This window comes from Pararge aegeria, chromosome 21 (assembly GCF_905163445.1).
Source record: "Pararge aegeria chromosome 21, ilParAegt1.1, whole genome shotgun sequence".
NCBI classification, from domain to species: domain Eukaryota; kingdom Metazoa; phylum Arthropoda; class Insecta; order Lepidoptera; family Nymphalidae; genus Pararge; species Pararge aegeria.
Window position 1 is genome coordinate 15986014 of NC_053200.1, and position 17194 is coordinate 16003207.

Here is a 17194-nt window from a genome sequence, read left to right on the forward strand (position 1 = left end):
ACTCCCGTAGCAATAAGTGCTAATATCCCGTGGAAACTGATAAGAGGTATTGGTTTATTTTAAAAAGCTACCCCTAACAGGATAGCCCTATACCATATTAGATAGCATCATCACTAACTAGCAGGTAAAATATGACGTTTATCACTTGTTTTGCTACATCTGACACTAATTAGGCTCCCATAAACTTGAAATAGTTATTAATTAAAAAAGAAACAGTTTATTGAAAACATTTAATTCTCTCAATGTTACAAATAACTTAGAAACTTTACGTACAATTTATTGTTATATTATTAAAGTTTTACAAGATTTTATTAAATTAAGAAAGAAAAGAAAATACCTTAGATTTCTTTTTATGATCCATAAGAAAATAGTAAAATTTTCGTAAGTAAGAACAAATACAAAGTACAAGAGAATGAACAAGACGGATTTTCATTCAATTTCCAACAGCGGTCCAATAAATTCAATGTCAATTAATTTTAATTTTAATGATGTACGAGAAATACTCTATAGCGACTGTGAGCGACGTGGTGAGACGGTATCAATTAATGCTCCGGTCAAACACTCAAGCGAAAAAGAATCGAAGTTTTAGTTAGACGTAAAAAAAAAACATCGTAAAGACTGTTCCATTCTAGAGTACTTTGGTTGAACTTTAACGGCTAGAACTTAGTATAGTAGTAGTAAAATGATAAAATTATAATGAAATAAATTGGTTAGGTAAAAAAAAAATATCTTTACAAAGTAAACTATTTCACACTAAATAACTATATTTTGGTATGAAATATAGTGATAATTCATCGTTCCGTAAATCCTATATCGTACAAGTAATGTTGTTATACGATGTAAAGTTTTTTATGTATTGTCATATTTTTGTGTTCTGGTAAATTAGTAGTCGGTTATCAATTATGGAATACTCTGGCAAGTGCCCGAGCCATACATTCTGATAAAATGTGAGCTTAAGGCATTCTTAATACTAAAATTAATATCTACGACGTATTTACAAATTTGAACACACATTCGTGAAATACAAAAATGTATTACAAAATAATACAAGGCAGCTTTGTACTGAGTCTTTACATTTTATAATTTTCTCTTATTTATTAATTACAAATCCTTACAGCTAAGTGGCAAAGTGGGATATGTCCTAAATTTAACGTTTTTCAAACACGATATGAGTATATACGTATTACAGAAGCTTACAATAGATATGTAAATGAATTTAGCGAGCATTAAACATGTAATTTTTCGGTAATTTAAAGCTGATTTTTCGACCACCGAGGTCGTTCTAAAATCCTTTGCAAAATATTTAATGTTTGCAAAAAATACTCTTAAACCCTTTTCTATTTCCGTCAATAGAAAAGGTGTACCCCGTTGAATGCAATGGCATTCATTGACGGATTAAGTTTACAATAATTATAGAAAGAGATAAATTTGTTCGAAATCCTTTAATATTGCCTTTTATACTGACGGCATAATGTCCGCGTGTGTGTCAAAACATTATTAGCGACGCGCGCCTGCGTATGCCATCTGCTTATACATTATATTTTGTCATTTACACCCCTTTTCCAAGGAAGACAGTTTTCTTACAGAATGCTATTTATAATACTATGGCGTGTAGGGGCTACAATATCTATCAAAATTATCAAAAAGTCAGTCTTTCGCTCGGAGGTTGGTGTCACTAGGAGGGAGGCGGCACTAAGAGGAGCCAGGATCACGAAATTATACAGTTCTTGTCGTTTTGGGCATTCTTCCTCTGTCGTTCTCGTTTCGCACAGGCAACCGCGTCGTTTGGGACGTAGGATATCCTAACTCCACCGTACGCTCTTCTAGTGGGCAAGGTGTAAGACTCCGTCGACGAAGAAGATGAGGAACAGGTACTGCAGTAGCTATTTGCGTCATCATCTCTGACCTTCTCCCGTTTGACCGGCTCGTCCGGCTCGAATGCCTCGTTGTCGTCTCCACAAAACCTGACCGTCCGGCCTCCTCTAGGTTTCCTAGCTTTGCCATCCACGAGAGTGAGTTCAGGCATTGACGTCGAATGACCTGGAGTGACCACGGTTTGCGCTTCCACGGGATGTGGTGGCTTCCAGTTTGAATCGGGAACGTCATTTGGTTCTTCCGAAGTGGGAGTCGGTTGTAACTGGTGTTCCGTCATAGATTGTTCTAACCTTAGGTCTGCTAATGCTCTGTCTAAACTGAGGCAAGCGTGGGGCAACGGTGGGTGTGGCGGAGGGGTTTCCAAGGCCATAGAACCGCTCGGTTCCGAATCTGCATCTATATTGTGAGGAGATGGTTCTCTTTGCGGTGACCTCGACGGAGATTTCGGTGAGGGCATCCTTCTCGGTCGAGGCATTCGAGGCGGCCTAGGCCCGGGGCCAGACGAGTCTGACGGCGTGGGAGGCTCACCTTTTGAGCACGCTATTGAGCAGAATATGGCTCCCTTGCGAGGTAAGAACGGGCGACCGAGCAAGCTGGCTCGGCACGTGTGGCAGGCGAAGCAGCGCTCCGTGGCATGCCAGTGCTGGCCCTCGTGAGACATCTGGCCCTGGTCGACGCCTATGGGCTCGCCGCACGCGTCGCAGTACTCCGCAAAGCAGTTGTCGAAGCAGGGCAGGCAGTACGGCCGCGCTTCCCTCATGATGTAGCGCTGCCCACCGAGTTGCTTCGAGCACTCGGCGCACGCGAAGTGCTTCATGTGCCACGCCCTGCCTTCTGCCTCCGTGCACTCGTCGGCCAGGATAATCTGCGAAGAAACGCTTTAATTAGATATGAATCAATGTATCAAAGTCATACAACAGTCAATTTCTGGACTACAGGGAAGATTTGCGATTAACCACTACCACGCTGGGCAGACGGGTTGGTGATTGCAGTAGATTGTAGCAGTAGCACAAAGGATGCTGCTGTTGTTCTGTCATATGTTTATTAGTCGCCTCGTACGACACCCACGGGAGTGGGTGGTGACAACTGTATTCTGATCTGCCGTCACCACACGGCAATTAGAGATCACGGAAAATAAATTGGTCTCCTAACTACTGTCGTATCGTATGACAGTGGATAATAATTTGACTTAATTTGGCCTTAATTACTCTCTTGAATACATTGTGAAGTTTTTTTATGCAATGTTTAGAAACGATTAAATTTTTTTCATACACAATTAAGCAACCATTAATGAACGATGTTCGAGTCGGGCGGGAAAATTGCATAAATTAGTGAGGAGAATATATCGTTATAAAATTATGTATGATTTTTAATTAATAGGCGACTGTGACGACAACGATCTTCAAGTTTTACATATTGGGGCAAAGACCCGAAGCCATTTACGTCGCGTTTCAGCTCATTATATACATTGTTAGTCGCAACATAAACTTAGAGTTTTTATCTTTGATCTAGATACATTATTATAATAATTCTGTCTTCATATTAACTTTAATAAAATTCATTTAAAAAAACCCCGTGTTCATATTAACAACATCTTCACAAATAGGCTGTATCGAAGAAAGGTGCTGGAATTACCTCACCGTATCGGTCAATGCTTTGGTTGACCCCAAGGAGGTGGTCAGACGATATCAAACGCTGAAAACAAGTGGGCCAGGACCGTGGATTTTAGAACTCCCTACAAAAGAAGACTACCTGATTCTTGAAGTGGACTTCCATTGGATAAGATGATGAAGATGATGAAAAAGAACAAATGAAACAAATGATGTCTAGAAACGTCCATCTCTACCAGCAGCGACGTATTTCAGTGCCGTAAAACGTTTTTCACGACGAAATATAGAAAATAGTGTAATGTAGAATGAAAATAGATATAAGTATGAATAAATCAAGGCCAGACAAGTTTCGAGTTGCCGAGGTAGTAAAGTGTGGTAACCAGATCAAGATACATATTACACATGGTGCATTTATTTTTAAAACAGTTTTCCTAAACAAAAGGTGAACATTTATACGAAACCCGCGTTGAGGGAGTCTAATTCTTACTTAGCCGATTATTATTTATCTTTTTCTTTTGAAAACAAATTAGCCCTTGACTGCAATCTCACCTGGTGGTGAGGGAATTGATTAGCGGCACGTCTTTTCCGGTAGGGTGACCGAAGCCTCCCACTAGACCAGACCAAAGAAAATTTTGAAATAAAAATTCCTAAATTGTCTCTGCCGGAAAGCAACCACTGCGGTCACTTTTGCGCCAGGCAGGTCGTCAGAGTGTCGTCGTAGTACACGCGTAGCCACGGCGCGGGGCATCCATCAGTCCCGCGATAATTAATCCATATTCGGCTCGGCTAATTAATTAGCCGGTAAACAAGCCTAATTGGGCTCCGTACGTTATCAGCACTTGGTTGAGTGCGCGAGGCGAGCCCAGGAAAGTTCCCGGCGCACAATGCGGTTCCCACGACGCGGCTACACATTCGGTCCGTTCTTTAGTGGGCTACGATGTTATTAATATTTTAAAACGGTATCTGACGAGAGCTGCACTCACTGGCGCTTACATTTTGAAGCGTCCATACTGACATTATAAATGCGAAAGTGTGCCTGTTTATTTGCTTGTTACCTGTGTTTTCGGTCAATCGTTGAAGCGATCTAGATGAAATTTGGCACATAATTTGTAGCGAAAAGTAACTTCGTTACAAGATAACCCAGTCTTTCTGTACAATCAACGCTTTAACAAAGTTACAAAATCTAGGAATTAAAATTAAATATAAATTGTTGGTGATGTTGGAAAAGAGAAACTGCTGAGTTTCTGGGAGACTTCTTCTCCATAGAGTCTGCCTTCCGAACCGGTAGTCGCTACTCATTATTGGGTCTTAAAACTTTTTAAAACTCAAATTAAAATTCCTTTATTAAATGCTACCTTCTTTTGAATCTTCATATATTTTATTTCAATAATAGCGACTTCATGGTGTAGGTAGATACTTCACTCTGAAGTTACAGGGGTTGAGGTTGAGTTATACGTGGCAGGAAAGTTGCCAGGTTGCATTTTTTTATTATTATCTCACGATGTCATTGAGGCTGCTTCATCGCGTTGTCGTTTTCTTCACTACTGAGGGTCGTGTCCGGATTAAAGTGGCAGAGTTGTTTATTAATAATAATGGGCTTTATTGACCACACAACTATTGCCGAAGAAGAAAAGAAAAAAAAACATAGACAATTCAAATTTACGTTGCGTCATTATGGTCAATGGTTAGCTCCTCAGCCCTGTGTTGCAAAACCATGGCAGACTTGCCAAGGACAGACAGCGAAACGTGCGTAGAGATAGTACATTGCGTATGATTTTTTTTGGTGTGGAGTTTCCTGATTTTCGCGGAGTATAGCAAATTAACCTAATTTTCCTAATACAATAGGGACCCAAATTAACTCCTTCCATTCGGTTCTACTCTCAGTTTTTTGAGTGTACTACGGAGGCTTGTGAGTGAGTGACGCTTCTCGTCTCGTCTCGTCCCAGGGGATCCCAGTTGGTTTACCCAGGTTACTGGCAGGCGTCGGGCAATGTCACCTAAGTAACCAAAGTAACCCATCGCTTGATAATGATAAGATACCAAACCTAATATTAATAATTGGGTATAATTTGTTAAGTCGAAATTGCAGCCCGATAACGATCTAAATATATTCAAACATTCAACGTTTCTCAAATATAATTATAGTTAAAGTTAAAGTGATTGTTGAAATTTCAGCGCTAGACAATAACTGTACGGCGTGATAATGAGAGAGATAAGCCGGCTCCCAGGGCCCGGTTGAGACCTGAGCAGTGAGAGCCAGGTGACCTAAGTGTAACCTGGGGAATTGTAGTCTTACAAAATACACTTTGTTGATATCTGATCTGTGTTATGTAAAGTTTCTGCTCGTTTTTTTCACAGAAAAATAGAACAGTATTGTAACTAGGCGCTCTTTCCATTCCATACAATTATTTGTTAACTTTCACAGGATCGAATAAGTAAACATAGATCATAAATCTCACAATAGACCCCCAGAGCATATTATGATCAGACATAGTGTAGTGTTAACAAGTACCCAATAGGCGCCCGACGGACGTGACGTAGTTGGCACATAATTATTACAAGATACTGTTTTATGTTCCTTTAATTATTTGATTGATATTACAATAATTGGTTATTAATGTAATCCTGAATTTTTACACTAATTAATCAAATAGTATGAGCTATCTAAATATTAAATGTTGATTTGATACATTGATAAAAATACTATAAATAGGGTAGTAGAATAATAAGCGGACATTATAGGTGTGAGAGTCAACCAGGGTGTTACTCTGCCCGAAGTTATATTTGTTTTATTTTGCGGAAATCCTAGTCCTGCGTAATATTTCAGAAGTGGTATGTCGGGACCCTATTTGAACGGTTTGGGAAAACGAAAACTAAGTGAGTCAACTAGCTCAACGATTGATAGTAGTGATTTTTTTTCTGACGATCCTCAGAAAATCTGTACAAGAAACGCCATGTTGCCCCGAGTGACGCTGAAGTGATTCCTAAATTTCAACCGGAAAATAATAATAGCAATCACACGACGGCGGCCTGCTGGTGTGGGGCCGCAACATCGCGACAGCAATCACAAAAGGTTAGTCAAGTGTTGCATATTACCTATGATATTTATGCTGATAATTATAAAAGAACAGTGTTGGTAAATGGACAGCAGCTGAGAGCATGTATAGATACTGGCAGTAAAATGAATATACTTTGTATCTCGCAAGCTAAAAACTTAAAAGTTCAAATCAAACCGAGCGCTGTTGTTATGAGAGGTTTTGGGGGATCATGCGTAAACTCGCTTGGGTCGTGTCACTTAAGTGTTTTAATAGATAATGCTATATTGGAGGACTTATTAATTTAACAAACAATGATGACAAGCGAAAATATTATTATAAATATTAGTTTAGTCACTTCACCTTCTTCTATACGTTTTATTCCAAGTCAAGCTGTACAAAATGTATTTGCCGATTTTAATTTAAATGCATCAGAGTTTTTTGTAAAATTCACAGTTCATTGAAAACATGCAGTTAGAGTACCAAAGCAAAATCAATTATATGTAGAAGTTTATATCGATTGCAATGATAATATTGCAAAGAGGCACACATTTCTAAAGCACACAGTATGGATGCAGTTAGGTAATTTAATTTACTTTATACCCTCAGCTGTTATTAATTCTCACCATTCGTATTTAAAAGCGGTCAATCTAGGGTGTACTGATGTAGGGTGGGAACCAAATACATTGATAGCCAGTACAGAGTTGATAACAATACCAGTTTCCAACAGTGAGTCTAAAATACTAGTCATAGATAACTTCGAAACGGATCACATACGAATAAATATAATTTTTATTGATAAAGGCCAACTTAGTGATGTAGAAAATAAACAATTACTGTCACTTTTGAATAAGTATGCTTCCTCGTTTGCTAAGAGTACCAAGTATTTAAGTTGTAATGATCTTATAAAGATGCACATTCGCGCAATTAATGATCAGCCTGTCTGTTGTAAACCTTATAGATTATCACATAAAGAGAGCGAAATTGTAAATGGAAAAGTTAAAGACTTATTAGATGCAGGTATCATTAGGGAGTCAATATCTGATTATGCTAGCCCCGTAGTGCTCTTTATGAAAAAAGGTGGAGATTATAGGCTTTGTGTTGATTATAGTTCATTAAATGCTAATACTATTGTAAAGATCGGTACCCTTTGCCGCATATAGAGGATCAGGTTAATAAGCTATCAGGCAAATTCTTTTTCACAACCTTTGATCTTGCTCAAGGTTATTATCAAGTTTCCCTTCATGAGGACTCAATATCAAAAACTGCATTTGTAACTGCATCAGGCCATATTTTCCCGTTTAATACAAATGACACTGGGTAAGGTTGATCGAAATATTGCCCTGTATCTAGACGATGTAATGTTGCCTACAACATCAGTACAAGAAGTATTAATCCCATTTGAAAAAGTTAGAAGAATTTTTGACACAGGCAAAATTAAAATTAAATTTGAGTAAATGTTCTTTTCTGAAACGTACCGCTACGAACTTAAGCCATGAAATCTCAGCTGGAACGATACAACCCGGTCAAGCAAAAATTAAATGCGTTGCAGATTATAATAGGCCGCGTAATGTATGAGATTAGGCAATTTATCGGTCTGACGTCATATTTTAGAAAATTCGTTTTTTATTTTTGCCCAAATTGCGCGCCCCCCCATAGAACTTACAAAAATGAATGTAAAGTGGCATTGGGGCCCTGATCAAGAAGCAGCTTTCATAATTCTCAAGCAACGTTTAACCGAAAAGCCAGTTTTAGCCATTTATAACTCTAATGCGAAAAGTGAACTGCACACAGATGCCAGCAAAATAGGTTTAGGTGAAATACTTATGCAATACCAAAAAGATGGTAGTTTAAAACCAATCGCTTATTTTAGTAGGGTGACCAGTAATGAAGAAAAGCATTATCATAATTACGAACTTGAATCCCTTGCTGTCGTTGAATCTCTTAAACGTTTTCGCATTTATTTGACGGGGGTCAAGGTTAAAGTAAGTACTAATTGTTCAGCCTTAAGGACAACTCTCGTAAAACGAGATTTAATTCCTCGAATAGCTCGTTGGTGGCTATTACAAGAATGTGATCTTGAAATTGAATATAGGCCAGGCGAACGCATGAAACATGTAGATGCGATGAGCCGAAATCCCGTGGATAATACAATACTTATGATCGATAATTCCGATTGGCTAATAACTTTACAGTTGCAAGATGATAATAAACAGAATATTATTTCTAGGCTTCATGCTAACTCTGATTCCAATTTGTCGGGAAATTACATCGTTAAGGACAAAATCCTTTTTAGATAAACCGTCGCTGGAGAGCGCTTTGTCACAAAATTATCACATCACAATCACAAAATTAGCGAAATACGCTTTATTGTAAAAACTTCACGATCAGATAGGTCACCCCAGTTTTGAAAAATGTGAAAGTGCTATTAAAGCTCAATTTTGGTTTGAAGGTATGACACGATTTATAAGAAAATATATAAACTCTTGTTTACAATGTGCTTTTAACAAAGACAACTACGGTAGGTTGGAGGGTGAATTATATCCAATTATAAGCCAGCCATACTTATGCTTACTCTGCATGCTGATCATTTAGGTCCTTTGCTAAAACTCTTATTTTTGTGGTAATTCGCCCGACCAGCTAAAAATTGTAGTTCAATAGAAACAATTCGTCTATTAAGGGAAATTATTATGCAGTTTGATTATCCAGTTCAAATAATTACAGATAGAGGTAAAGCCTTTACGAGTAGATATTTCAAACAGTTTTCCCAAGAAAACCAATTTAAACATATTCTGAACGCTATAGCCAGCCCACGTTCCAATGGCCAAATCGAACGGGTCAATCGCGCATTATTGAATGGTATTAATATTATGTCAGACAGTGAATGTACATGGGACAGTAAATTAGATGATGTAGTCTGGGGAATAAATAATAGGCATAGTGGAACTACTGAGTTTTCGTCTTTAGGTTTGGTCATAAAAACTCCCAAGTATCCATATTTCCCTTCAGACGCAACCTCTACCTCCGATACTCAACAAAAGGAACTAGGAGTCAATAGAGCAACAGCTAAACTTCGTATTGATAGGAACATGATAACCATGAAAACGAGATTTGACGAAAAACATAGGAAGTGTATTAAGTATACCGTTGGCCAATTGGTTCCTTGGAAAGGGGACCAGATTACCAGAAAACTAAACGGGTTATACACAGGTCCCTATAAAATATCTAAAGCAGAACACTTATAGACAGGTATACAATTTCAAGCATTGAGGGCATGAAAGGCTATAGGAAGTTTAGTGCTGTAGTCCGTGCGGAAACCCTACGTCCGTACAAGCCAACTGTGTCTGAGGATGACAGTTCAGACAGTGATAGAGAAGTAGAGACGATTTGATTGTTTTACTTTAGATTAAATCATATAATATTATCGATCATTATTCGTTACTTTATAAGTGATTAATTATTGTTAAGGTATTTTGATATTTATATTTCATTATAACTTTTTTATTTTTATGTTATTATTATTAAATTAATAGGAAAGTTTTACATAAATTTAATATTCAGTTATCTGCTTATGTACTTACTCACCATTCAAGTAGCTAAACTAACGACTAGAGACTAAGAGATATATGATTGACCAACTTCTTACAAATAAAGACTGCTATGTGATCAAGTCCATAATAATAGAGATAACTGTGTGACAAAATCTATATAAATAAGGACGGCTATGTGATCAAGTCCATAATAAAAGAGATAACTATGTGACAAAATCTATATAAATAAGGACGGCTATGTGATCAAGTCCATAATAATAGAGATAACTGTGTGACAAAATCTATATAAATAAGGACGGCTATGTGAACAAGTCCATAATAATAGAGATAACTATGTGACAAAATCTATATAAATAAGGACGGCTATGTGAACAAGTCCGTAATAATAGAGATAACTGTGTGATTAACTCTACATTAATAGGGATGGCTATGTGATCAAGTCCATAATAATAGAGATAACTGTGTGACTAAATCTATATAAATAAGGACGGCTATGTGAACAAGTCCATAATAATAGAGATAACTATGTGACAAAATCTATATAAATAAGGACTGCTATGTGAACAAGTCCATAATAATAGAGATAACTATGTGACAAAATCTATATAAATAAGGACGGCTATGTGAACAAGTCCGTAATAATAGAGATAACTGTGTGATTAACTCTACATTAATAGGGATCTATAGTTCTGTGGCATACATACTTACTCATATGAGATACCTACTTGACATAATTATGGAGGCAAAACTGTATTAAAATCTTCTTATATACAAATTGCTATGCTATATATCACAAACAACAAGTTACTGCGGTATATCATCTTCTATTCCAGGGTGTCGGGGTCACCGCGGAAGGACACAACGCGGACCGTGGGACACGGTCGTTGCAGGATGGCCGAGTGTTAACAAGTACCCAATAGGCGCCCGACGGACGTGACGTAGTTGGCACATAATTATTACAAGATACTGTTTTATGTTCCTTTAATTATTTGATTGATATTACAATAATTGGTTATTAATGTAATCCTGAATTTTTACACTAATTAATCAAATAGTATGAGCTATCTAAATATTAAATGTTGATTTGATACATTGATAAAAATACTATAAATAGGGTAGTAGAATAATAAGCGGACATTATAGGTGTGAGAGTCAACCAGGGTGTTACTCTGCCCGAAGTTATATTTGTTTTATTTTGCGGAAATCCTAGTCCTGCGTAATATTAGACTTATGATCACATACTATATTATTCATAGAAATATTTATAAGTCACCTTAGTATCCATAACACAAGCTATGCTTACTTTGGGGCTAGATGGCGATGTGTGTATTGTCGGAGTTTATTTATTAATCTGAAATAATAAGGGCCTGTTTCACCACTTTCTGATAACAGTCGGATAGCTTGTTCAAAAGTTTTATCTTTGACCAAGCTAGAAGACTTAAAGTAAGAAAGTGACAAAACTTATGTTTTGACTATCCGACAGTTGACAGAAGGTACCTAATGAAGTAGGTAAGTAAGTGAGAATTTATAAGAATACGTCGAATCTGAACCGATTTTGATAGTTCTTCGTTAATTTTCAAGAGTTATGTTAAATATCGGAGATAGGGAAATTCTTAGTGATCATTAGCCAATTACGTTTCAGCAGTGCACATGGTGATCCTTAACATACTGTCATAAAACCATGTGTGAAAAATTCAAATAGAGAATATACTTCGAGGAAGAAATGTTTTGGAAACACCTCGCCACGTGGTTCCAATGCAGTTTGCGTAACTCACGTGGAGGCCGCATTTGCTATGGAATTCCTAATGAATCATGTGCGATACGAGAATGTCACACGGATGTAGACGCGGTGTGATTATGTTCTAATATATATAAGTATGCATATATTATGAAAAGGAAATAATTTATTTTTCGTATTTTTATTTTAATAGAAAGATAAATTACCAGTAAGGGTCTATATCACTGAATAAGGAACATACGTAAACCGTGTACACGACTGATATTGAAGCATCAAAAACCACTTCACTTTAGAATGGTTTCTCGAACAAACGGTTAGTCACTTTGTAACATTTAGAAGATGACAGTAATTATTTTACCTCTAATGTTCACACCCGCGCTAATGTTAACACCCGCGAAATGTTGCTAGCTCACTAACTTTACACATTTTATGGTGAAGGCTTAGATTCACCATAAAATGTGAAAAGTAGTGCGATAGGAAGTGGTCCTTTAGTTTTTTTTTTTAATTTTCGGAAGACTATCCCCATATATCTATATTATGTGTATGTCAAGCAATTTATACCGTGCAACTATTTATATTACGTTTCTGGTTTTCACAGATGTTATAATAAATTCCGCATTGCTGACTTCACGTAACACCCTGCATTACCATGTATTGCCAGCACTGCACCGTTCTTGACATTTCGGTGAAAAATGGGTGCAATGTGAGGTTAAGGCTTCGTTTAAAAACCGTTTTTTACAACTGATAACGTCTCTGGCGTAGTGCTATTAGTGTCTACACAGGCAGGGCTCGTGTATAATTAGTCTATTAGCTATTTTACATGATATGCTATGAAGGCTGTAAGAAATATCCGTTTTAGTTTTAATATTGGTTAAGTATTAAGTTTTTTTTATTTGAAATTTTTTTTCTCATTTTGTTGTGTTGTGCTCTTTTAAATTAGTGTTATAGGCTTCCAGCCTTTCTAATTGATATAAATATTAACAGCTCATGCGTCACCAACGAATTGTCGTACACTGCCGTCATTTTTAGCCAGCTCAATCAATTAATCTGAAAGTTCTGCACCGTTGCCTTGTTGGTATCACATTGACAATTCCGGTGTGCTTTGCTTCCCCTGTCTTATACGCAACTCAAAGAATGAGAGTCTGGCTTCCATTTTATCTGCCTTATTTTTCTGCCATAATGAAATAAAATAATACTATAATACTACATTGCCATCTAGCCCCAAAGTAAGCGTAGCTTGTGTTATGGATACTAAGAAGACTGATGAATATTTGTATGAATAATATACATAAACCCAGACACTGAAGAACATTCATCACATAAGCATTTTCAACAACAGTTGTGGGAATCAAACCCACGGCCTTTGACTCAGAAAGCAGGGTCGCTGTGCACTGCGCCAGGCGGCCGTCAAAAATTAATGCTTCACCACCTATCATAGATCAGTGCAGCAGTGCTCTATATACATTAAAAAAGATGATATGGTAGATAAGCATATTGTGCATAATTCCTGTGCCCACCCTGGCGGATACACGGGGCTGTCATCGGAGCACTCGGCGGGCGAAGCGGATCAGGATGGGCGTACTTTATGTGCGTCTGTATATCACGCGACTAATCACATTCCACTTTCACTCATTACACATAAATTGCAGGATAAATTCACTAATTCTGCGCGTCATATCAACCCGTTACCCGCCCATCACAGATTACGGGTTTCCTCCCAGAATGCAAAGGGCTATAGTTACACTTGCCCAAGTTACCGTAGGCCAGCTTGGCCAAGTGCGGATCGGTGGACTTCACACGCGTTCGGAAACATTATGGTGAATTCTCAGGCATGCTGGTTTCTTTCACCGTTAAAACAAGTGATATTTTAATTAATGATATTTAATTAATTGCTTTGCATTTCCCACGAGTATGTACAATTCTTGAGTTAAAATTTGCCAACATTTTTATTAACTACCAACTAAAAAGCATAGTGGCTAGAACTCCGCCTCCCTTCCGGGGGGGACCCAGGTAGAGCTCTAGCCTTATTCCCTTGGCATTGGCCGTTTGCCAGTTCGAACCTTCAACTTTGCGGAGCTATGTGTACACGCGGGCTAAAGATGGTACATCGATAAGAGAGTCGTACTTGTAATGGGATACCTAAACCTAGGATATTAATCCGGGTACTCACTGGAGTGACGTGTGTGTCGTGTCGCGAGGTTAGTTACTGGATTCGATATAAGAAAAACTTGTAGCGACTTCACAACATGTTATAATTATAAGGCGGAGTAGGTAACAGTTAAGTAGGTGGCAGTCTCAAAACACGAGTCGCCATCACATCGCAATCAGGAAAAAGTAGGAGCGTCTATGCTTGGCTTCTTTAGAATAAATGAAGATGTATTGAGTAATAAAGGTTAAAAGTGTTCACCAATCAGCACTGGGGCAGCATTGTGGACTATGGCCTAAACCCTTCTCGTTGTGGATGAGACCGGTGCCCTGTAGCGGGCGGTAGTGGGTTGATATGATGATGATGAGAATAAAACTTCGAAACATGAGTACAAAACCCAAGTTAAACGTACGTTTAAGTAATTAGATAACTTGCGGTCTCTGTGGTCAGTTATTGATGTGTAGGTAATTGCTTGCTAATTACCAATTTATTGTTCCAATTACATTAAATTATCGGTGACCTTGCTGCGTCCTTTAAAATACAACGAAAGTTTGTTAGTTTAAAAGTAACATATTATTTAGTTTTACTGACTGTCAGTGGAAAAGCACTGCCTAAAACCAGAGAAACACTTCGCAGGGCATGCTGCTTCGCAAATATTATAAATTCGAAAGCGTGTTTGTTTATCTGTTCTGCTCACCCTAACTAAGCAACAAATCAACTTGATTTCTGGCATTGAAAGGACGGAGAATAACGTCTCAGCTACTTTTTATCCCAGGAAAACAGACGGTTTCCAAAGGTTTTGTTATGAGCGCGGGCGAAAAACGCTGGCAACATCTAGTATGTAATAAAGCTAAAGCCAAAGCTGTAGCAGCGGGTGGTAAGCATTAATTATTTCAACAATATTGTGGTACAGCTTGTATTGGGCGATGGCCGATAGCGCGCCCGCTCGTGATGCATGCGAGTGAGAATTGGAGCCCCGACACGCTACGGCCGGTGGCCATTTTTCGTTCCTAGTCACACTACACTAACAACTATAATCTACAATATTAATATTATAAATACGAAAGAGTGTTTGTTAGTCTTTACGCCCTCACTAAGCAAGCATTTAACTTGATTTTTGGCCTAGAGTTAGTTGTAAGGACGGAGACTGTCCGTTTCCTATATTCAATCTATCTGTAATCTCGGATAAGTTGCTAGGCAAAGTTGTTATTTATTAAAAATTAAATGGATATTCTTAGACAATAACAACGTTGCTAAATAACCAATCTATAGATAAAGGATAGATTTAATAAAGAAAACGGATATATGACCATATATATTTGCATCGTCGGATTTTTTTTTTTAATTCCACTACAATTCAGCCCTTGCTCTCCTGCTGGCAAGTGATAATGCAGTCTAAAATGGTAAGATGCTAACCGGTTGTATTTAACCCGAACCTTTAATCTCATACAAGACAAATTTATCAAAAATGCAGCCGTATTTATAAGATTATAACCACCTACCCACTCCTACTCATATTATAAATGCGAAAGTTTGTATGGGTGGATGTCTGTTACTCTTTCACGCAAAAACTACAGAACCAATTTGACTGAATTTTGGAATAGAAATAGATTATACCCTGCATTAATACACAGGCTGATTTTTATTCCGCGAAAATCTCTGGCGGGATTCGTGAAAAACCAAAAAACAGCGCACGAAGCCGCTGGCTGGTCAAATATAATTTTAAATATTTCTAGTAAACTTTTCATTAATTAAATAAGAATTGTTAGCACATTCGTTAAAATGCTAGTCAATTTTATAAAATACCGGACACATATCAAGTTTTAGTTGTCAAAAGTTAAATTAATTATTTACCCACTTCACAAAATAAATGTTTTCAAATTATATATTTAAATTATATTTTTAAATATCAAACTCCCATGGTTATTGGAACATTCGTATTTTTTACACCAAATATCCTTACTTCCTTTACGTCCTAGTGAGCCAAGCAAAATATGTTTTCACCGCGAGTAACACCGCAAGTCGCAGCTAGTGTCTATACAATAACAAGGGTTGGTCTCGTGGTAAACTTAGAATCTAGACTTGTTATGATTTTTTAGAATAAAATCTCCGAATATAATTTGTCCCGACAAGCCAGCAGAGAAATATATTACAAACGTGTGTTTTTTTATACATCAAACAGTCATATCATGAGACCGAGTCTGACGGAGTTCGAACCCCCACTAACTTTTCGGAGCTATGTGCGTTTTATAATTTAGGCAATTAAATATCACGGTGAAAAAAATAGCTAAACAGTTTGTCCTTTTGCCGCGGAGAAAAGTTTTAACTGTCCATGCTAGCCGTGCTGAGAGGATACCTGACCCCACGGTAATGATGATATTATACAGATAATAATCAGTGAAAAGATAAAATGATAATTATTCGGAGCGATGCAAATACGATGTTCCGACCTCACGTGTGTTGCAACAATGGAACCATTCCAAATTTACTTGCGCGCAAAAATGCACTTTGCATTTCTATTGTTAATTATTGAGCGAAATTGCTTTTCTTCCTGGAAATATTTGCTGTTAAATGTGTTAAGCACCGTGTAATAACCTGGCAAATAATTACATCATATTTACAAAATTACAATCTAATTGCTTTTTAGGGTTCCGTGCCCTTTAAGGACCATGGCCGAGTTCGAAACCAAGCCCTAACTATTCTAAGCAATATAGCTTTAACGGTGAAGGAAAACAGTGAGGAAACCTGCAAACCTAAGAGTTCTCCATAATGTTCAAAAAGGAGTCCACCAAGCCGCACTGAGCCATCATGGTGGATTACTGCCCTAACCACTTCTCATGATAGTTTTTTATTTATATATTCCACCACAAGTTAGCCCTTGACTACAATCTCACCTGGAGGTAAGCGATGATGTAGTCTGAGATGGTAACGGGCTAACTACCCCTAATCCGTTTCTACGCGACGTCGCGTCCGGAATACTAAATCTCTTAGCGGCACGCCTTTGTCGGTAGGGTGGTTATTAGCTACGGCCAAGCATCCTACCAGACCAGACCAGACCAGAGAAAATTCAAAAATGATAAATTGCCAAATTGACCCAATTGACCTGCTACTTAAATTCACAGCGCTCACCGTCGCTTTAAAGTTAGTAAATGTGCAATGATAAGAGATTTAGAAGTAGCGCCGCTGAATTTGTACCATGTCTTTCAACCATATATTAACATACGAGTAAGTGTTATGTA

The 17194-nt window shown here is 37.7% G+C and overlaps 1 protein-coding gene across 1 annotated transcript in view; it reads right to left on the reverse strand.

Moving 5' to 3' along the window:
- Positions 1-796: 796 nt before the first annotated feature.
- Positions 797-17194, reverse strand: part of LOC120633378 (protein prickle-like) — a 198641-nt gene continuing 182243 nt past the window's right edge. The window contains exon 6 of the mRNA XM_039903581.1: positions 797-2740. Coding sequence (XP_039759515.1) covers positions 1709-2740 — 1032 coding nt within the window. The 3' untranslated portion in view covers positions 797-1708. The remainder of the gene's footprint in view (positions 2741-17194) is intronic.